This window comes from Malaclemys terrapin, chromosome 4, assembly GCF_027887155.1.
Source record: "Malaclemys terrapin pileata isolate rMalTer1 chromosome 4, rMalTer1.hap1, whole genome shotgun sequence".
NCBI classification, from domain to species: Eukaryota; Metazoa; Chordata; order Testudines; family Emydidae; genus Malaclemys; species Malaclemys terrapin.
In genome coordinates this window covers 52,527,955-52,551,667 of record NC_071508.1, presented here as the reverse complement: position 1 = coordinate 52,551,667, position 23,713 = coordinate 52,527,955, and the positions used below count along the sequence as shown (strand labels likewise).

At 41.0% G+C, this 23,713-nt stretch overlaps 1 protein-coding gene across 1 annotated transcript in view; it reads left to right on the top strand.

Moving 5' to 3' along the window:
• INSC (INSC spindle orientation adaptor protein) overlaps positions 1-23,713 on the top strand; it is a 222,310-nt gene that overhangs the window by 176,311 nt on the left and 22,286 nt on the right. Inside the window, exons 8-9 of the mRNA XM_054024946.1 lie at positions 11,115-11,286; positions 14,080-14,258. Coding sequence (XP_053880921.1) covers positions 11,115-11,286; positions 14,080-14,258 — 351 coding nt within the window. The remainder of the gene's footprint in view (positions 1-11,114; positions 11,287-14,079; positions 14,259-23,713) is intronic.

The window sequence follows — 23,713 nt, the reverse complement described above, 5'->3', positions numbered from 1 at the left end:
TGCAGACAAAAATAGTGCTGACCGTTGCACAAGCCCCTGACCCTACAGCTGACCCACACAAGCATACATTGGTGCTGCTGTTTTTAAACAGCCATCTTGGCTAGGATGGAGACACAGGGGTGGGGGTGGGGGGAAACGGACCACTGACAAAGAGCAGGAAGTACAGAACTGACAAAATACTGCCCGAGTACAAACTGGAAAGCATTTTAAAATGTTGTCCCATCAGTACTGAGCCCTACGCAGAGCAGTCACTGGTCTTCAATAGTTTTCCTTCCAATGTTATAGATACAACCTAAGAATCTAATATGACAGAAACTTAATACCAGCTATAATAGCATAGTACTCAAACAGAAGGAGGATGGATTCTGGGTGGAGTGGATGTGGGCCCTATGGCACTGTCTCCCCCCCCCAGCCCTCCTTGGAACCCACAGCACCCACACTCTGGATGTATTGAAGGGCTGGGTCTCTGCAAGGAGTGAAGCAAAGAGAGACAGATGCCTTTCTCCTTGGCATTCTCTCCTCCTGTGACACCGGATAATACATTTTAAAGTAGTGTGGCCTGAAGCCACATTAACTTTAGCCTTGTGACTTAAGGGGTCGTGCAGGCATAAGGTGCTTGGCCAATAGCAGCCTGGTTCCTGATTTGGTTTGCTGGGGCAAATCAGAGAAGCAGTACAGAGGAGAACACTCTGCAAGATCATGTGTTCTCTTCCTCATAGATTCTTGGGATCTGTGCGGCTGTATCCCTGTCTCTTACCCAAGCCCTTTATCCTTGAAGGGAAGAGTTGAAGGAAACTGCTGACATGAGCCTTGTGGGAGTTTGCTGGAGCTTCTCTTTCCTGTCTGCACAAGAGGGTACACAGGAGCCTAAAACAGTGTAATTTCTGCTGATCCCAGTGTTTTACAAGTAATCAAGGTGCTTTTATCTGTGACCAGCCTAGTTCATCCCTAAACAAGGGAATATGAGTTGATTGCCATGATTAGTATATCTATGGTGTCTGAGTGTTAGGACTCAACCTGTTCTTTACCTCTTGGTCCCAATGAGCCCAAAACTTTGATGCAGCACTTTTATGAAAATAATAGAAGGGGTCCAACAAAGCCCTTGCAATCAGAAATGGAACACAAGATTGTTTTTGTTCTCTTCCCTAACTATTACTGCAAGACCTGCTGCATGAGGGATAGTCATTTTTTGAATGAAACTAACTTTCATGCTGTGTGTTTAAAGGCAGTTTTCAGTCCTGTCCTGTGCAATAAGTCTAAGATCTTTCATTGACATACCATCTGACAGTATTCCTCAGATAGTGGAGCAGATCTTCTCTTCTCTTTTCTTTTTCTTTTTCTTTTTTTGGGAGGGGGAGGGAATACCCCAAAACCAAGACCATTCATTGGCTAAGCATAGTGAGGAATAAATATCCCTTAAATAATGCAGTCACCTTCGGAGGGAAGAAAATTCAAAACTCCAGGCTGGTTTTGAGAACAATATGGGCTCAATCATCAGTTGCTAATTGAAACAAAATATGATGACAATTGCCAGCAATTTGAAATCCACTGGGTTTAAATGCATTGATGCCGATCAGCCTAAATGAAATTCCACACCATCCCTTACTGTAAAAAGAATGGGTTATGTACAATTAATTCCCATGGCCTCTTTGTTCAGTGGTAGCAATAAAAATCATTCCACATAGGTGGTGTTGGGGTGCTGCTGCATCCCCTGGCTTGAAGTGGTTTCCATTATATACAGAGTTTGATTCAATGGCTCTCAGCACCCCCACTATTAAAATTGTTCCAGAACCACTGTCAGTGCCACTTTGTTTTACTACTAGATAGTTTTACCATGGTATTCCCTATACTTAAAATAAGGTAAACTAATCACAAACACTGCTGTATATATGGCTTGCAAAGGTTACGGACGTGATTATATGATTAGGTTGCCCGTGATAGAAGGCGACTGGACTCGGTGACCCAGGAAGTTCCTTCCAGTCCTATGTTCCTAGCGCTAATTTTTTGGAATGGCATTTGTAAACATTTTAATGGTAACAATTGTATTTAGCCTTTACTCTGTAGCCTCTTGGGTTAATAACAGTGGACCAGATTTTTAGCTGGTATAAATAAGCAGAGCTCCCTCAAAGTCAGTGGAGCTATGCCAGCTGACACCTGCTGAGGATTTGGACAGCATCTCAAACTTGCAAGTGCTGAAATATGAAATAGTGCTATATGGAAGGTGGAATTATTTTTTGTCTCATCTCATAATTTTTAAGTGGAAATTGTAGGCAAAAATGTAGGCCTTTTGCATTTAAAAAGTGCAAGATGAGTTTAAAAAAAACCCCAGACAGTAAAGATGAAGCATTATAGGATTATAATTATAGGATATAGTTCCATCTTGATGATCAGGGATTCATGCTCATAAATATCCATTCATCGAAATAAGGATATATTGTATGCCACTGTATTCCGTTTTGAACAGTTGCAATACAGTGGAAGGTCACTTAATGTTTCATACTGTAGTTTTGAAAAGGCAGTGTGGTCTGTTCCAAGAGTGTGGAGCTAATGATTCAGACATATTTTTCTTCTGCACAAAGGCAAATGTGCTAATTTCTCGCTTCCCCTCCCTCCCCCCCGATAATTTTTCAGTATGGTTTATGTTTGAGTTGTAATCCAGCTCTGTAGCTTTGAGCTATTCTGCCTTGATACTGAATGCATTGCCTTTTAGTTTCTCAACTACCATAGTGTTCATCTCATTACCTGTAGCTCCTAGCTATTCTGTTCTGGCTTCAAATTGCAGGTGCTAAACACTAATACATAGCAAGTGTGTAAGAAAGAAAAACCAGGTTAACCTCAACTCTAATATTTCCCCCCCAATCCTCCCAATGTTGTACTGAGGGATGCAGTCTCCACTTTCAACCCCAAAATGTGGGACATCCACCCTATGAAGGGTGGAACGCAACTTGAGGCATTTCCCCACGCCACTTGTCTCTCTCCCCTTTATGCTTCTAATCTCACTGCCCTTCCTCTTGTCCGTTTTCACTGTAAGAGCACCCTTTGGTCAAAGAACATTTCCTCCTTGACAGCACAGCTCCTCCAGTGAGGCTGTGCCTCTCCTCTGCTGGAGTACAAGGAAGAAATTCTGTAAACTGCTGCTTCTCCCCAGCAGAACCCAAGTGTGGGCTGCTAGCATATCCAGGGGAGCTGACTATGGGAGTCTGTGGGAAAGTGGTTGATACCTATTAAGGATCTTTCTCCCTCCCCTTTCTCAGACTGAGAACCAGCATGGGGAAAGTGAATCACATTGAAAGGTCAGGTCAGGGAATGGGGAAAAATCAACATGGAAACTGAAGTGTAAGTAGAAATCAATTCGGTGTCAGTGGAGGATGGGCAGGGAGTGTCAGGTGATCAGCTCTCTGGAAAAGGCCTGTTGCAGTGCACTTGGAGGGCGGGGACAAACTAGAGGATGGTTAGAGAAAGGTAGAAGAGCTCTTGTTTGCCAGTATGGGTTGTAGTGAAGATGAGATTATTTTGCTTCAGGATCTCACTACAGAAGATACAAGAGGAGTCCTCAATGCTTTAAAGGTTAAGACTTCTATTGTACATAATACTCCAAATCAGGAAGTCATTAATGTCATTTTTCAGACATTCCATATTAGCCACCTCATTTAATGCCAGGATTTCACCGGAGCCAGTCCAATTGCTTTTACAGAACCCTGTCTTCATTTAGTGTTTCTGAGAGATCAATGTGTATTGACGAGAGGACAAGGCCATAGGTGCTGGAATTAGGGTGCTACGGATGCTGCTGCACCCCCTGGCTTGAAGTGGTTTCCATCATATGCAGGATTTACAGTTTGGTTCAATGGCTCTCCACACCCTCACTATAAAAATTGTTCCAGCACCACTGGACAAAGCTATATTTTTTCTCTCCTGTTGTGATAAATGGAAATCATTTCCATCCAGAAGAATGTATGAAATCGGTCACATATCCCTATCTGTCACACCAGTGAAGTTTACATAATAAGGTTGTGCCCTTAAGAATTTAAGCTCCCTGTGCTTTTCCATCAATATTGAAATATCAGTAATCCATATAATAAAGTGCTTATCAATTAACGTTCCTCAAATGCAAAGTCTCTGCAGAATCTTGTTGCATTCATGGAATTCCTTTGTTTGTGTTTATGGCTCTGACCCATTCTTTTGTATTGAATTTGACATTTATCTGATTACCTCACCAGAATTAAACAGAAAACAGGGCAACTATCCAAAGTTCCTTTCAGTGTGAAAGCTAATTATATAAATGCTTTGAGCAGCAGTTTCTTTTTGGATGTTTAAGTGCTTTTATTAGATTGTTCTCTTGTCATTTTAAAATTTATTATTGGACACTTATAAATGGTGTTGCTTGCTGGAGCTTTTTTTTTTTTTTTTTTTTTCTTAAATGGTTGCCAAAACCGCAGAAAGCAGATCTTGGGCTAAATTTGCTGGCATATTGCATCTTTGGAAAAGAAAAAATAAAGATGACGAACCTGGCTTTTATGAGTCTAAAATGCCAAGCGTATCATTTTATGGGCCAGCCAGGATATACCCTTCTTATATTTTTCTCACTATTAAATCAAGCCCCCTTTTCCAAATACAGCAACTCAGCAGATCAAAAGTATGAAAGCAAAAGTCACTAGCAGACCGAGGGAAGGCCATTTGTCCTTTACATTTTGATACTGGCTTTTAGGTATAAACAGCAAGTACTGGGCAGAAGCTCTAATCGTTCAATTGTATATATCTTTTACACACTATGGGTTGATTCTCCATTTGTCTTGTACCTTGCATAGTCCTTTGCTCCTGCACCAAGTCAGTATAAAACACAGGCTGATAGACAGCTAAGTCAAATAGGCAATCTGTCTTGGGGTTTTTTTACTGCAAACCATCACTCTGCTACCTGAGCATTTTCCCCATATAATGGATAGCAGAAGTGAAGTCTCTAGTGGACTTCATGGAGTCTCTGGCTCTTTCCCTTTTATTTTTTTCTCCCAGATCACAGTTCTCCACACAGACAAGTGGTAGTATTTTACACCTACCTTGCACAAGTGTAAATGACTATACAAGATGCAAGTCACTGGAGAAATGGACCTAAAGTATGTTGGAGGGAATGGGGTCTTCCACTGCCTAGGAAAGCGTGCCCCTGTGGATGGGTTGGTGGCCTAATCCTCAGGTTTGCAATATTTAGACTCAATGGAATCACAGGTTCAATTTCTGTTACGGCTGAGTCAGTGTATGCTTCCAAGGAAGATCAGTTTAGTTACATGAAGTTCAGGGTTGCCCAGAGGATTCAGGGGGCCTGGGGCAAAGCAATTTTGGGGGCCCCTTCCGTAAAAAAAGTTGCAATACTATAGAATACCATATTCTCATGGGGGCCCCTGCAGGGCCCGGGGCCTGGGGCAAATTGCCCCATTTGCCCCCCCCCCTCCCGGGTGGCCTTGATGAAGTTTCCTGTGTTGAGGGCAGGGTAGAACTTCTGGTCAAGACACAAAGATGCAAGCTGCTGTCTGGGCCATAGAGACATAAAATACTCCACGTCTTGATTTATAATAGTAGGAGGTTTGTCCTGGTGTCCTTGATCTGCTTTTCCCCACCTCTGCTGTGTGTTGCATGCTGCTTGGTTGCTACTTTTTAGTGATACTTTACAAAATGTCTATGGTTTGCAAAGACATGGGAATGAAATGCAAAATGCTGGTCAGGAAAATTCCTTAGCCACTGTATTCCTATTCCCACACCTGATACCACCTACTTGCTAAATGAATAGAAGGACAATGTATTAGTAGCTAGGCTCTGGTGATTGTGGTTCATCCTTCTGGATACCTGGACTTGCAAGCCCTTGAGCACAGAAAGTGTTGTGTCTCTGAGATCTGTGGCCATGGCTCAAAGTAAAGCATTAAAATGGAAATAGGGAATTTACATATCCCCCTTTCTACTCAATCTTAGAGCAATGAGAGGCAGGGGAAAGAAAATAAGTCCTGTTAGAGCCCTGCTACTCTTGTGGGTAGGTGGAGTCCATCTACAATTGCATGTTGCAAGGCGATGCCTTTTGAAGGCCTCACAGTAGCTGTGGCAAAGACAGATCCTGCTGGAATTCCTGACAGCCACAGTTGATGATGGGAAGCCTGGCAGTTCAAAAAGGATGGGGGAGAATTGAAAAGTGGAACCATGAAAGAGGTAGACTGATTATTTTGAAACTCTGATTATAGTGAGTTGGTTTGACATAAAGACACGTGGGTTGTTTTATTCTGAATTCTATTTGGGGAAAATAGAAATTAGTGATTAATAATACTTCAATGCATATTATAGACACTCATTAATCCTTACAATGCCCTTCTGGTGTATAAAGCCAAATTTTTCAAACCTGAATGTTTAAAGGTAGGCTCTAAATTGATATCTAGGTTTCCCTGGTTCAAATGTTTGGCTATTTATTATTTAGTCCAATTATTATAGGGAAGCCAACAATGAGAGGCTACAGTTCTGTCACAGCTTTCTGAGAGATGGCCAGATCTTCTTGTTAATTTAGCTTTATAATCCCTACTTGCCTGTGAGTTCTGTCTCTTCATGAATGGAGATGTATGATAACTCATGAACGGTCCTGGTCTCTCTCTCTCTCTTCTCAGTGGTGAAAATAAACACTCCCTTGTACTTGTGTTCACTGCATGCTTATGCATTGCATTTTTAAACATTTGTATACATTTACAGTGTAAATTATGTAGCTATATGTATTTTCTAAGCAGCAGTTCTATTTGGATTGCTGTTGTATATTTAGTTCTATTTTAGCTCTTCTGAGTCAGTTTTCTAAATGATTTTCATATGGCTTTGCTGTTTATACGTAACCTAAGATCTTGACATATTTGAGTATATGAATTTCTTTTTCTTTTTCAATGTAAAAGTTATTAGAATGAAACAACAGGAAACTAACCCTTTATTCATAGAGTAAAGTATGCACAGGCAGCAGCTGGGAGGTTCACTCTCATTCAAGGTATTCATCCCCATTCAGTCGTGGGCTTTTCTGCTGAGACCCAGACCAGCGCAATCCATTAGGCGACCTAGGCGGTTGCCTAGGGCGCTAACATTTGGGGGGCGGCGACCGCGGTGGCCGGATCTTCGGCCGCCCCAGTCATCATCGGTATTTCAGGGGCGGGACCTTCCGCTGCCTCTGTCGGGGGTGGCATTTCGGGGGTGGGACCTTCTGCCGCCTAGGGCGGCAAAAAAGCTGGCGGCACTCCTGGCTGAGACTGTCAGCAAGGGTGCAATTTAGTGCCATGATGGCAGTTTTGGGGATGAGGATTCCTCTCTATTAACAACTGCAATCTCATCCCATGAGAGATTTTGACATTTCTGCATAGGTAGTTGAATAACAGTTAACAGGTCATGACCTTGGTCATTATTGACCTAGGTTTGGTTTGAACCAGTGACTTTAGAGGTGAAAGTCTGTGTGTAATCTGTTACCAAACGCTTGAGCCAGTCCCTACTGCAGTAATTTTTGAATGTCTTGAAATATACATAATTTTTTTTCAACTGACTATTATCATTAGCATTTTTTTCATCCCAAACAAGGTGTGATACCGGAAGGCTTCAGGATGACAAAGCAGGTTGGGGTTTTTTTGCTCACGATGATGTCTAGCACACATTGGCTAGTAAATCAGTTTGTGAGGACATACTAATTTTTGACAGAGTTCTATTAATACACCTTGAAGCTAAATGTGTTCTGTGAATCCCCAGTTCCAAGCTGTAGAATTCTGCCATAACTAGAAGAAAATATCTTGCTCTAGGTAGATTAATGTTGAAAGCCTGTCAAAAAAAATTTAACATTGAAAAGCAATTCATCTCTTCCTGTCATTTTTTCAGTATCTAGTCTAAACACCATTTGTAGTCAGTAGGAAAAATCCCAAAGAGATGTTATTTCCTTTGTTGTATTTCCTGATGTTAACAGGGATCCAGTTGAATATTTATATTTCCCTTTAAAAAGTACATCCCAACTGATCTTCAAGATGGTAATTCCTGTTCCCAGGAATCTGATAGATCTTCTAGAGTGCAGAAATTGTCACTGCTTACCAACCAACTTAATTTATGTCCCACGGAGACATTTAATTAAGGTAACTTGGCACTGTATATTAATAAATAACTAAAATGGGAACAAGAGAAGCTTTGAACAAACCATTTAGAAATGAATGACTGAACATTAAAAATGTGCAAGGTTTAAGGGAACATTGACTGGGTGGAGAGAATGAGACAGCTCCACAAGCCTAAATTGCTTGATTGGTGAGTGCATTTGACAAGTCCATTTAGGTTCCCCAAAAGCCCAAGGTAGGTAGGTTGTTCTGCCTTGACTGCTTTACTACATATGGCAATTGGATAACTGAGAATATGGCCAGTCCTCAGAATTTCAGAGTACGCTCAGGAAGTCATTCCTGGCATTGTTCGGTGGGGCTAGATTCTTCCTGACTATGCAACAGGCTGCTCAGATCTTTTCTTGTCCTGATGCCTCTGAAAAGTGCTAAATTGGGGTATTGAGGGGCATCAGGGACTAATCAGAACAACACATCCAAAATCTAAGGCACCTCTCTATGCAGTCTTCAAGTACTGCCTAATAATTAAAGAGAGCATTAAGTGTGCCCTACATGGCAACATTCCCAAAGCTTCCCATGATGCTAGTGTGCCTCTTTGCTTGTTTTTGATGTGGGTTTGTTGTATTTATCCACATGTTTATAAAAATAGCCTCCTGTCCTTTGCTCTAGGACAGGGATAGGCAACCTTTGGCACGCGGCTCGCGGCCAGTGGGAGCCACGATCGGCCGAACCTGTGGACGTGGCAGGTAAACAAAGCGGCCCAGCTCACCAGGGTGCTTATCCTGGCAGGTCGCATGCCAAAGGTTGCCGATCCCTGCTCTAAGAGCTCCACAACACATTTAAAATACAGTGATAAAAAGGACTCCCCCAGGGACTCATTTTGCGCAGAAATTAATATATAATCATCACCTAGGAAGTGAAGACATAGTTAAGCTCTTATGATCTTCCAGTAGAGTCCTCCCAGTCTCTCACAAATAGGGTTTGGGAGGATGGAAAGGAAGGGTTATACTTGTTTTCTTCCTTTCTTTTTTCCCTTTTTCCCCTTATCGTTCTTCTTCAATTTTAGAAACAGTGTGTTGTTCCCAGGAAGATGCCATATGGAGGTGAGGCTTTATGTTTAGGCCTAAATACAAGACTCAGCTCTTTGATAGTCAGGCCTGGACTCAATCTGATGTCCTCTGTTAGAGTTTTAAAAATCTTAGAGCATTTTCAGCATTAGAGCCCTACGTATCAGAGTCTTATCTGGGAGCTAGTCTAGTGCAAGGGTCTTTCTGCCTCATAGCTGCCTTAGACGGTCATGAAAAGGTAGATTTTTGAGGTATCTTAGACCCAGCCAAGTGCCTTGTAGACTAGAATCTTAAATTCTGTCCAGGAAGGACTAGGCAGCCATTGGAGTTCCAAGTATTGGTATGATGTGTTTACATCTGCCTTTGTTCACTAATAGGAGTGCTGCAGGGTACTGCACAAGCTGAAGCTTCTTCAGGGCAGTCATATTAATCTGCAGTAGTCTAACTGGGAGATGACAAACATCTGGATCACACACAATATTTGGGAGACTATTAAAGAGATATCAAAATATTTAGTAAAGAGTATTGTATCAACTACCCCCTATATTTATAATGCTGATTCCAGCTCCAGTTAAATTTTGAGCAAGAAATTGGTTCTCCTCTGAATCTTCCTCCTGGAGGGAGGTCTGTAAAAGTGAGTTATAAAATCTGTCCAACTACCATGAGCTGATAGAGAACAGAAATCATGTAAAGAAGCAAATGGAAAAAAAAAATTAGATTTTAGAGGAGCTTCCAAACAAAGCTTACCAAAGGGGTAATATTTTTTAACTGTCGGGCCAAATTCTACTGTCCATTATTGAGATTGGTGTGCAACTCTGAGATCGATGGAATTACTCTTGATTTACATGGATGTAACAGATAGCAAAATCGGCATCATTGTGTACAATTTCTGTGTTCACAAATGTAAAACTGCCTTAATAAGCCCATCTGCCTACCTACATGGCAACATGGTGAATTATTCAGGAATAATAAATAACAGTCAGAAAACAAATTTTACTGGTCTACAAATACATTGATTATGACGTTGTCCATAGGTCTTTCATCACTCTTATCTGCTGGTTATCTGGGTAGTAGGTATCAAATTTTTACAATATGATCTGTCACATTGTGTTGGCTGTTTTACATCATGCCCTGTTGTAGCACATCAGTGTGTAATAGGGTCCACTATAACACAGAGTAAATGTGTATGTATGTGTGTATATTTATGCCTGCTAAAAGGAACACACTTTGAAGATATTGGTCATTCCAGATGTACAAGGATATACAAATCTTTGCTTTGTTTTACTTTTCAAAACTTGTAAGGAACTAATAGCTATAACTCTGGTTTGAGACAGTATGTGCCTATGCTACACTTGTGTTAGCTTCCCAGAAACTGCTGGTCTACAACAATCTTGTTGTTTCTGTCATGGTTAGAGGCTGACAATTATAGGCCTTCATCCTGTATTGGCTTCTTGGTATTGTCAATGAGCTCCTCAAGGTTCCACCCATGTGGAGCTCATTGCAATATTGAGTAAGTTGAATGAAGTGACATGCGCAAACAGGGACTTAGATGAGACTGTGACATAATATCTGTTCACCTTAACAAACAAATTCTTATTTAGAGTGGGATTTTCCATGCTTCATCTCTGCCAAAACATTTTTGTTATGTTTGAGCAAAATCAACTCAGTCATTTTGAGTTATAAAAGCTTGGAGGGTGGGGGAAGGAACACTTCCTCTCCCCACTCCTGTGCATTCTGAGAATATTTTTTTTATGTTGCACTCAGTTTTTAAAAAGGCTGAATCTATTAACTTTTTGTTTGGTATATGTCACTGAGTACTATGGTTCAAGCCAATTTTGAAAAGAAATCAGTTCAGTAGTTTTATAAGTAGTATACAATACACACATGTAAATCCTAATTTGGTTGTGAAAATATTTGTCTCATTGGTTAACCTGTATCCAACTGTTCCCCTCCCCCCCACAAGGTTGACGGGATATTGTGCTTGGCTGACATTCTCACAGATAGTACCCATTCTGAAGCCACTCGTGCAGAAGCAGCAGCAGTAATAGCACAAATCACATCTCCACATCTCACTTTCACTCAGCATCTCAGCAGCTTTCTGGAAAATATGGAGGAAATTGTCACAGCACTTGTCAGTAAGTAGACAGGGTTTGTTTTAAGCCTTTCTTGTTAGATTTACTGGAAAAGGAAAAAGAAACTTATGTTGAAAGACAGGCTTTCCTCCATTAGCAATGTTCTCTAAGGAGTATTTGCCTTTCTTGCCCCTATAAAGTTCCACAGTAGAAATCTATGTGGACTAGCTCAGTTGTTTTAAATCCTGAAGTTGGAAATTTTTCAATAGTTCTAACATTCTTGAATTTTAGCCAAAGTTCAAATACAATTTATTTGTGGAAATAGTAGCCATTTGAGGCCTAAAAAGTGGGCCTGGTTATCATCTCACCTGCAGTGGTCTAAATCAGGAGTAACAATACAGAAGTCAGTCGAGAGTTATCAGTGTAAAACTGGTGAAAGTGAGTGGAGAATCAAGCCCATTATCTTTTCTACAACTGTATGATACTTTATACAAAAATTACTGTATAACTTGCTGTTCTTGTGCATTAAAAAGTGGCCTTTTCATTAGGATCTCAGTCCATGCTAAGGCAAGAGGTGGAATGTAGTGCTGACAAGTACAATGTAATGATGAAGACCAAAATGCATCCTCCAGTCAACAATGATATGCTACAACACGTGACTGGGGTTTGCCTTTATCTGGGGTTAATGATAACATTCTTGTAAATTAAGGAGCTAGTATCATGGTCTGAGACATTATTCAGATCTGAATTTAGTCATTGGGTAGGTAGGGGAACCTTTAGTTTTTAATGCTGTTTTCTAGCCTCTTCCAGCACAAGAGTCTGCCAAATAAGTGCTTCCTCCACTCCCCTCCATATCAGTGATATAAATACTTATTCATCTTTAACAATCCATAGCTACATACACTTACAGATACCAGAATCATCAGCGAACTGCATATGTGAGACCTGCGGAATAGATACATAGGTCTCTGCTCTATCCCACTGAGCTCAAGCAACCAGCTAGGCTAATGGACCTTTTATCTGCTACTGAAAAGTGACAACTTTTAAGCTGGTCTGTCACATTCCATACCTGGAAGTCATTGCAACTCCTTCACAAGAGCCTGTACATCATAATCTGTCCAAGTGGCTAGAATGAAACCACATCAGAATCACTCCATATTTTTAACAACTTTGATCTGTCCACCCAGCTGCCCAGGCATTCCACATTCACAAACACAGTACAGATGAAATGATCATTACCACTGCCCAGATGTTGTAAATACAGAACACTCACAAATCTGGAGTCAACAGTCTGATTAGTACTGAATAAAATGTTTCAACTTGTGAATATAACTATTAACCATCAACTGTTACCCTGCAGACTGTCATCTTGCAATTTCCATTAATTAAAAGTAGGTCTACTGTGCCTACAGGCACCTCTGTGCTCCGATCCTCCCCTGCTGTGGCACACTATACTACACACCTCTCTTCTACCCAGCAGCCTTTTGTAATGAGGTGGTGTTAGGCAGTCTGAGGGGGGCTGCTTCTTGTGCCCAGTATGTCACCAACACCCAGTCTGTTCCACCTCTAATTTACTCAATCCGAACCTGAAATGGAGTTATAGGGCAACACCCAGGGATGCTCCAATCAGAACTGTTACAAATTCAACAAAGTCCAAGATGCAAGTAAACAGTCCATCACAAACGTTGGCCTGTTGAGCAGCAGAAGCTGAAAGACACCTGTCCCTGCAGTTGGGATAATACGCTAGATGTGGAAAGTTATCCCAGATCTCAAATGTGGCAATCATACTGTCTTGTCCAATCCAGAAAGTACGAAACATACTAGACCTTATTTGATACTTTATACTGTTCAGTGTACTGTTCCAGACTGGGCCTCAGCATCGTGTCTGAAGATTAGAAGCCCATAGCACGCTTGCCCTGGAATCCGTACACTGTGTGTATGGGAGGGACAGGAAAGGAAGGGGGGATGCATGAGAGTGTGGGGACATATCTTCAAAGAACAAGATAATCCAGCTTTCTCAGCTGTCAATTTCCACTTTATACTCCATTTGTTGAGCTAACTTGCAACCCACCAAACAGTGTTTAAGCCCAGCAATCGTGGCCAGCCAGGAATATGCCAAAATGAATCAGTATTCCTCTGGGCAGAGTCACTGAGGAGAAGGCTATTCCCTTGATTGCCTCACCAAATCATCAGCTGATGATGCACCAAGCCTAAGCAATATAAGCTTTAGGAATAGAATGACTCAAATTTGGGAAAGCCTTTTCACAATCCAGTCATCAATTTCCTTGTAATATTTATAGCTGAGTAATTGAGTGACTCTCTCTTTGTATTTTTAATTTTTAAAACGCACTGAAATCAAATTGCTGGGTGACTCAGATCTAGTTAAAGTAAATGTGTACAGGAATTAAAAGGCACTTAGGAGGTTCTGATGATAATTGCTGTGTCTGCAGCATTTTTTAAGAGGTCTGCAAAATTTAAAAATATACAGGATAGTCTTAGAGTATAAAAAAGTTTTAGAAACAGTAAGATAAATTGCAGAATTTTATTCTCATGGATCCATTAGTTTTACCCATCTGCTGAGTGCATCTTATTTTGTTTAGGAATATAATATTTATCTTGAATAACATCCAGTGGAGAAACTTAAGTGTGATAGCCTAGGTCACTAATTGAGTGAATGCTCCCAGAGACTTGTAGTCTAGATTTATCTTGCCATCTATACCTGCTTCAGTCCAGTCTGCAAAAACACAAGGAAATGTCTAATATTAATTTCAGAGGAATATTTAACTCATATACAAACCTTTTCATGCTGGAGGAGTAAATTATTTATTTTAATTAAATTATTTTCTGCATTTCTAGAATTGTGCCAAGAGGCCTCAACTGGTGAAGTTTTCCTTCTGGCTTCAGCGGCACTTGCCAATATTACATTTTTTGACACAATGGCTTGTGAGATGTTGCTTCACTTGAATGCACTGAAAATTCTTCTAGCAGCTTGCGCTGACAAGCAGATAGTCGATACTCCATATTCTCGAGATCAGGTGAGTGGTTTCTGAACAAAATGTTATGTTTACAGGATAGCTCAGTGGTTTGAGCATTGGCCTGCTAAACCTGGGGTTATGAGTTCAATCCTTGAGGGGGCTACTTGGGGATCTGGGGCAAAATCAGTACTTGGTCCTGCTAGTGAAGGCAGGGGGCTAGACTCGATGACCTTTCAAGGTCCTTTCCAGTTCTAGGAGATGGGATATCTCCATTTATTATTATTAAAATGGCACAATAGTTTCAATTCTAATACCCAGTTCTTGATGTTTTCAAAACTTCATTTGGTCCCATATTTTCCATGCTTGGTTTCTGCCCAAATTTTTCTCTTTTTCCTCTCTCTGTGTAATTTGAACAATATTGAACAAAGTTATTGTGAACATGGCTTTATCAAAAATGGCTGAGGTTTTATATTTGAAAGCATGTATATGATCCTGACTGGGAAAAGGGGCCTTTGCTTGGTGTGAAAAACATGTGTTTTGATTTAAGAAAATTATGATTATTAGAAAATTTAATGCACAATAGAAAATCTCCATAAGCCTACAGGCCATCATTTAAACATAAATGCATAGCACATCTGTGTGCAGCTCTTTAAGGCTCAAATCCTTCAAGCACTTTTGTGCATGCTTGACTTTCTGCATGCATGTAGTCCTAATTACTCACCTACGTGAAGTTAAGCATGCATGTAAGCGTTTGCAGGATTGGGATGTAAAAGAGTTTACTAGTTCTACAGGCTGAATAAGTGCCTGATTCATATAATGGGCTTTGGATCAAGTCCTAACTGAATAGCAAGTAGCTTAAACAAGTGAAATAGTTTTTTTTTTCTTTTTCATTAAAGAAATCTAAGGAGTTAAATGCAAAGAAATGTGTTATGCATAACTAATCACAAAGAGCTCATATGTGCCCATGAGTCACTGGCCTGCATTAGGGTTTTTCCAGAAGGGTACTGCTTAAGTGAGAGCTGTAGTATGAATTCAGCCTCAATTAGATAAAATACTTTTTAGAGCTCCCAATTTTAAGGGATGCACTCACTATTACTCATGTTAAGGGAGTGCAGAATTATATCCTGTTTTGAGCCTATCAGCTCTGCTAGCCAGTGTGGTAGAGGATGAGCTCTAACCTCATCATCTGTCTACCTTTTGTGGGCAATCTAGATACAGCAAAGGGCCAGTTCCTAAGCCGCTGTTAAGTCAGTCTCCTTCATGCCACTGCAGCAGCACAAAGGTGACTTCAACCTGGCTAAAGACAGCAGCTCAGGATTGGGATGAAATAGCCAGCCCTCTGCCCCCCCAATGTTGTACTTGGGATGGGAGGGGCACAGCAGAAGCACAGTGTTCTCCAGTGACCCTGGCTGCTGGAGAAGCTCCAAAGTAGACATCAGCTGATGCGGTAAGACAAGTGATCATTGAGGCTGCTCTGACTTGCACCTGTGGCCATTTTGCCATCACCAGAAAGAATTGAGAATGGTGGTGGAAAGGTGGTGTAAAATGTAAAAAGCCATAGATGTCCCTTCCCTACTCTGGCATGCCAAGCCCTGCTCTGGTGCCTCTGAGGATCTAGGCCGTGATGTTTGGCTTTACTGTATTTACTATCTGTAATTTGTGTGCTCTCGCTCTTTCTTTCATATACTCTCTAATTATTTGTCCTATGTCTCCTCCTACCAGTGGGCACAAGTCTGCTCCCTTTGAATTCAGTGGTAAAGTTACTATTGACTTTGGGAGCCAGACTGGCCATTTCTTCATAGTAGCAGTGCGGCTGTTAAAAAATTAAATTACAATTACTGTGTTAACCAATAAACCTGTTCCTATTCTCTTGCAACTTGCTAGCTTCCATTACAGGACATGTTAACAAAGTAACAAGAAACTTTTGAATGGCTGGCCCTTGGAAAATGTGCAGGAGGTTAGACCACGTTGACCCATTTATCTTATTTGCGGTTGCAAGAAGGGCAGGGGTGCAAAGCAGCAATGCTCAAGGAGGATTGGTACATAGACTGGAAGGAGTAGGTGTCTGGGTTTTACAGTTATCCATTTGCTATGTAGCAGTAGGTTGTGTAACTGAAGATCATGCTGCTAGGACCTGTTACTAGGTTGGTGCTGTTGATTTGCTGTTGAACTTATCTTAAAAAAAAAAAAGCATGGAATATGATCTTTTCAATATTAATCACTATAGGACAGGAGGCTTTGTATTACAGTTACTTATGTTGCCTTTTGGATGTTGAGAATTTACTAGCTTCCCTCTGTCAGAATGGGATGAGAATTTAAGGTTGTTGCGATGGGAATTTAGGGCTGGTTCGCCATTCCTCTGGGGACAACCCACAAAAGGAGGGCTAAAGTGGAGAAAATTTCTGGAAGGTTCCCATGGTACAGTTTTCATTCCAGTTGTTCTGCTAGAGAGGATGGTGTTTGTGCCCACCTTTTTCCAGGCAACAGAGCCCCAAGGATCTATATGGGTTCAGGGGCATCAGTGGAAGACCCAGGCCATCTACCTAATGGCCCTGTGACACTGTATTGGCCGCTGTCCCTTGCTATATGCAGCCTTTAAGGAAGAGCTCAGCCATGGCTTCTCAATAGGCATTTGTTTGACACAAGAGGTTATCTTATACTGGTGATGTTAGCAGTGTTGTAGGGAGTGGGATGTTTGTTCTGTCTATTATGGCAGTTTAATGGTTTTAATTTGTCATATGCCCAGATGCTGTGATGATGGGAATATAAATTTGTTGATGGCCAGTTTATATCCATTTGTTCTTGGGTATACATTGGCGCTTATCTTAAATAACTCCTCTCCCTCCCAGGTATTTATCCTTCAGATGTATTTATAGAGAGCAATTGCATCTCCCCTCAGCCTTCTTTTGTTTAAGCCAAACAAGCCAAACTCTTTGAGTTTCCTCTCTGAAGGTAGGTTTTCCATTCCTCAGATCATCCTAGTAGCCCTTCTTTGCACCTGTCCCAGTTTGAATTAATCTTTCTTAAACATGGGAGACCAGAACAGTACACAGTATTCCAAATGAGCTCTCACTAGTGCCTTATATAATGGTTCTAACACTTCCCTGTCTTAGAATCATAGAATATCAGGCTTGGAAGGGACCTCAGGAAGTCATCTAGTCCAACCCCCTGCTCAAAGTAGGACCAATCCCCAACTTAAAGAGCTGCACACAGATTTGCTATGTCTATGCATTTATGTTTAAATGATGGCCTGTAGCCCTAAGTAGATTTTCTATTGTGCATTAAATTTTCTAATAACCATAATTTTCTTAAATCAAAACACATGTTTTTCACACCAGGCAAAGGCCCCTTTTCCCAGTTCTAGGATGCATCGCCTGATGCATTAGCCTTTTTCATGGCTGCATCACATTGACATCTCATAATCATCTTGTGATCAACCAATATACCAAGATCTTTCTCCTCCTCTGTCGCTTCCAACTGTTGAGTCACCAGCTTATAGCAAAAATTCTTGTTATTTCCTTCGCACTTCGCACTATTAAATTTCATCCCATTTCTATTACTCCAGTTTTCAAGGTCGTCCAGATCATTTTGTATGATATTCCAGTCCTCCTTCATACTGGCAATGCCTCGCAATTTTGTGTCATCTGCAAATTTTATTAGCACACCCCCACTTTCTGTATCAAGCTCATTAATAAAAATGTTAAATAAGATTGGTCCCAAGACTGATCCCAGAGGAACTCCACTAGTAACTTCTCTCCAGCTTAACCATTCACCTTCCAGTATGACCCATTGTAGTTTCTCGTTTAACAGGTTCCTTTTCCAGCTTTCAATTCTCATATTAGTTCCCCTCTTCTCCAATTTAACTAATACGTTCCTGTATCAAATCCCTTACTGAAATCCAGGTAGATTCAATCAACTGCATTTCCTTTATCTAAAAATCAGTTCTCTTCTCAAAGGAGATCAAGTTGGTCTTTACCTTTTGTAAAGCCATGTTGTATTTTATCCCAATTACCATTTACTTCTGTGTCATTAACTACTTTCTCTTTCAAAATTTTGTTCCAAGACCTTGCATACAATTGAAGTCAAGTTAACAGGCCTGTAGTTTTCTGGAACACTTCCCCCCCACCCCCCCGGGCCTTGCTTAAAACCAGATACTATATTAGCAATTCTCAGTCATAGGGTCTGACCCTGAGAGTCAGGAGCTCTGGATGCTATTCCAGCTGTGCACAGACCTATGTCTTGAGCGAATCACTAACTCTTTGTGAACTTAGGCATGTCATGTACCTCACTGTACCTTAGTCTCCCCACCTATAAGACTGATCCAATGAAGTTAACATTATACCATTAAAATCACCCCCAATGACAAGAAGCTATAGGGATACATTATACTAAAGAATAGGATATTGAATTAAACTAAAGTGCCTAGAGAAATCACCTCCCTATATAAAATAACCTCCTTCTAGCAATAACTGAAAAAGAACTTTTGACTGTGAATGGTGAACTTGTGTGGATTAGTATACAAACATCCCTGGGTTTATTGTTGTAAAATATCTATGCTGCCCACTCACACTGCTGGCCAATATTTCCTAGAGAAAACCAACTTGAGCATCACTCCTCTTAATAATAAATAAGATTGTCTTCCATTTTAGAGGGGCATGGATAACTTCCAGGATGATAGAATATCTTTAGATCATTTTGTGCCATTAGAAAACACTTTGTAAGTGAAGGGCCCCAGATCTTTGCAGGTATAAACCCAGGTAACTCATGTAGGTAAGAAGTCACTTACATATACCTTTGCATATTCAGTTTAAAGCATTAAGAAGCACAAAACAGGTCTCCACTCCTGTCTCATAAGAAAGCTCCATAGATCAAAAAAACGCATTTTCCCACAACTATCAGGGGATGCCAATAAGAAACCATTTCCTGGGGCTCAAAGGACTAGTTCACAGGTATCCAGTCATGAGCTATGCAGAAGTTGATCTATCCCACCACTCACAACAAAATTCCCTCTTTCTCTCATCCCAAAACTAGAAACGGGGTAAAGCATTACATTAAGAAGGAGAAAGAAAACTACTGCACCTCTCCAGTAAGAACAAGAGAGATTGTATGCATTAGCGTCTACCTTTTCATTAAGAACAGTTATAAAATTGGCATTGGTGTTACTAAAAAGTCATCGGTATCTGTATTAAGTATCAAGTTTCTTCATGTTCAGGGACCTCAACCTCCTCCTGTCAGAGAAAGCTGGTACTCTGCTGCATTTGTGGAATGTATGCATCATGCTGCCTTCATGAATCTTTAGCACTGTCAGATACAGGAAGGTGTAATTGAAACTTTTGTGGCTCAGGGACTCCTTTCATTCTGTACATGGGGAGAAAAATATAAAATAAAATCTGTTCCTTCTGAATTCCCACTTGTCTTGTCTCCTCAGTGATACTAGCATTCTCACCTTACCCGTGAAGTTGTGGAACTACAGTCTAACAGCTTTTGGTCTTTCGTTATCCAGGGGGACAAAGACTTAATGTGCAGTGAACCATCAATTTTAAAGCAGTTATGTTTGCATTCCTGGTTTAATACCTCAGTAAGCCGTATTCCCCAAATGTTTATGGGACGGGGGAGGGCCTTTGACTCAGTCCTGGAAACCCATAGTTAGTTAGCTGTTCCTCCTGTTTTCCACATAATCCTGATGTTTTCCCATTTTTGCAGCTCCTTGCTGGAGACGTTGCAGGCTTTGATGAAATCATAGCCTCTCTTCCTCTAGTTTCTAGATCATCTTTTCTGCCTCCTCCACCACTCACTCAGGGCATTTATTAAGCTTTCTTGTTGTGTTGCCCTTAGGGGTAAACCCCCTCCCCCAGTAATTTTAGGGTCAAAAGTAGAGGAGAGGCAGATGTTACATTTTGATCAAGGCCTGTAGTTGAGGTTTTCAAAGGGGTCTAAGAGTTAAGTGCCTAGCTCCCAATGAAAGCCAGTAGGAGTTGAGTGCCTAACTCAATTAGGATCCCTTGAAAATCCCACCCTTTATTACTGCATCAGAAATTCTTTTTTATAATTAGAGCGTCTTGAATATCAGCTGGTTCATTCTTCCTGAAGACTCCTTATCTAGGTTCTGCTCAGTATCATCAGGTTGGTGGCTTACCAGCTTTTTCTCAAGCTACTGACCAGATGGCCTCATACGTGGAAGCCAGCATGGGTCCATGGATATGTTTGCCTGAGAATTATTAAGAACAGGGGACTTGAGGTGGAGGAATTTGGGCAATGAAGCACTGTACCCTGTATTAAGTGTCCTTCCACTTCAGTTTGACAGGACTATGTAAAAAATCGTGCAGGGAGAACAAGATAAAATGGTGCAGGGTGAATGGAGGCCATGAAGACTTTATCTCCACTCTAAGGCTTTGGTGCTGTTGGCAGAGAAAAGGTGGGGGCAAGAAACAAAGGTCTCCCCCTGCCCTTGCTGCCTCTGATGGTGTGGTGTCTTATTGGGGTCCTAGCTGAGACAGGAGAAAAGATCCCCTGCCCTGCTGCATCACAACCACTAGTCAGTGTCTCTGCTAGAGAAGGACTAGGGGTAGGAAGGAAGAGCTCCTGCCCTACTTGAGACATCCACGTTTTAACATTTTGGGCTAAGTCACTTGCTCACTGACACTCAGCCAGCTAGTAGCATAGTAAGGAACAGAAACCAGGTCTCCTAACTCTCCCAGGCTGTATTCAGTCCAGCAGACCATAGCTTCCCCCCATTCCTTTTATGATCAAAAGCAGGGAGGTGACCAAGCCTTCTGACAAAATTAAAGTCTACGTTTAAGCATATGATCAGCCACGTTCTCTCTGAATGCCAATATCCTGTCATACACTGTGCATAAGTACTTGGTAGTATGCACCTACCCTTGTACACTGGGTGGTAAAAGTTATGTACCAAAGAGCTCTGAAACGGTTTCTATTAATGAGAGGCTACATAAAAATTACAGCTAGATCTGAACTTTCTTGCTTTTATGACTTTTGGTTTTTGATGTCCCATTTTCTACTACTGCTTAGTTCTTCACACAGCTTATCTGTGGTTGAAAGTTCCTTTACCCAGAGTAGTCCAAATATGCTCTGTGACTGGATAATATAGTACACTAAACATTCTGGCATGACGCTGTCACTTATACTAGTGACAGGACTCACATTAAGAAAACGAATTCATATGCCTTGCTGCATAGTGAGTGGTGAGGTAATCTCTGGTGTCTATTAACAAAGAAAAAGATGATAAATTATGGTAATTAAATTCCACAAAATACTTAGGAAATTAAACAAGAAGCAATGGTTGCCAATAATAGATATAAAAATAAGAGCCAGGCCACAAGTCAGGGGAACTCTAGCAATGCCATTATATTACTTGTATCCTAATTAGTTTTCTCTAAGAGACCATAATAACTTTCCCACAGGAGCTCCCCCCCTTTTTTTAAATACACCCTCTCATCTCTGCACTTCCATGCCAAATTAGGTTATTTGAACATTGGAAAAAGAGGCAGATAACTATGTTTTGACACTCCATGAGAAACTTATGTAAGAATATAATTATGTGTGAAAATCAGCTTTGACAAGCATAGTGGAGTCAAAATAATGGAGACATAAACTCCAGGGCTCCTTTCTCAGTCCTTTCTCAGCCAAAATGATCATTATGTCGAGCCTTTGGTCCAGTACTTGGGAGTTAGAAGCATGCAAGACAGGCAGCATGTTGCAGTGGATAAGGCACCAGACAGAATCAGAAGACCTGGGGCAAAATCCTGGCCCCGTTGAAATCAATCACAAAACTTTCATTGACTTCACTAGGGCCAGAATTTCAGCCCTGGGATCTATTCCTGACTCTGCCATTTATTTGATGTCACCTTGGGCTAATAATTTAACTTCTCTGTGCTTTTCTTTCACCATCTGTAAAGTGGGGCAAACAGTATTTACTCTTTGATGTATAGCATCTATGGATGGAAAATGCTATACGATTGTTGCAGTTTTTATTTATTATTACTGCATGCTGACTCTGCCCTTGCCTGCCACGTTGTCAGCTGATGCAGAAAGTGCAGCTACTTGTCTGCTGTAGAAACTGGAAATGATAAAGATAGGCTATGGGTTTTAGAGTAGTTATAAATTTGTAAGACCGAAAACAATGCAGACACAAATACGTAAGAGTGCTTCTTCCTTCTGGTTCTCTTCAGTCTGGCAGGAAACAATAAAAATAGATTTCAAACAATCTAATAGATGTCAAACTGCTGCGGAGTTTTGATATTTCACGGCACCTTTTCCCTCTAAATAAATATCACAACATATGGCTAGGTGGTGACCTCAGGCACTGCTGTCAGCACCAAGTGCTGTATAAACTCTGCAGATTCCCTAGTCCCTCCCTGAGTCACAATTCCACTCCTGCATTTTTCTTGCTCCCAGCAAGGTAGTAATTTACTGCTTGTATAGACACCAATAAATTACTACTCCCACTCACTCTGCTATTCTGGCCAGCAATTGAGAGGCTTGGCTCTGCCCACGCTCCATTCCTCTGCCCACCTTCTCCAGGGAGGGAGTAAGCATGCACGCACCATGCTTACTTCTAGTAACTCAGACAAAAAGTCCAGGTAGCCTAGGTGGGCAAGTAAGGGGGATTTCTACACCTGTACACTGTCTTCCAGTCCTAGTTACAGGCTAGTCCTGTGTCGTTTAATTCTTTAAAATATTGATATCGAGTGTGGAAGAATATGAGTAAATAGAAGTATTCAGTGTCTCCTTTACTCCAGAGGTCAGATGTTTATTTTGTCTCAATCCCTCATACTGAATTTTATGGTTCCCAGAAGAATTCCTCTTGCATCTCCCTGAGACCATCTGCCACAACATCTCCTGTCTCCAACTGCTGCTGTGACATTGCCCGTTACTAACCAGTAAGATAGTAGAAAGAAAATGACCATCATACACACAGCTGGGTGCTGCTTCCAGACCTAAAAGAACAGGGAAGAAGGGAAAGGGATCCCCATCCTATGTTGTGTCCTGAATACCAAACATGCGGTGCTGGCTCATATAGTATTGAATCTTCTTCCTTCATATAGTACCAGAGGAAGTTCACTACTGTTCTTTAGAGGTTTCTTAGGGCACTTGATGCACCTCTTAATTGTCTAAAAGGTCTTGCTCCATAAGTCTGATCTCTGCTGTCAGCCTTTGATGGGGGAAAAAAAGCTCTCCATTTGCTGCCTCCAGGTAGGTTGATTTTGCTTTGATGTTTTTAATTTACATACGGAAATAAAGAAATCTAATAAACTCCATATTGCTTCTTGCAAGTGGCCAGACATGCCTTTATCTCTGCAGACAGGTGTCTGGAACTTTGCAAACTCTCTCTGGCTTATCTTTATTTGATTCATTTAAGTGAAACAATATGCACACTCATAACGTGTAGCAGAAATTAATTTTACTTAGTGATGAATCAGCCTTAAAGGAGTAATTAACTAAGAAGATTAGCAGTTCTATATTGATCTTCTTTGCCACTCAGTTTAATGATTTGG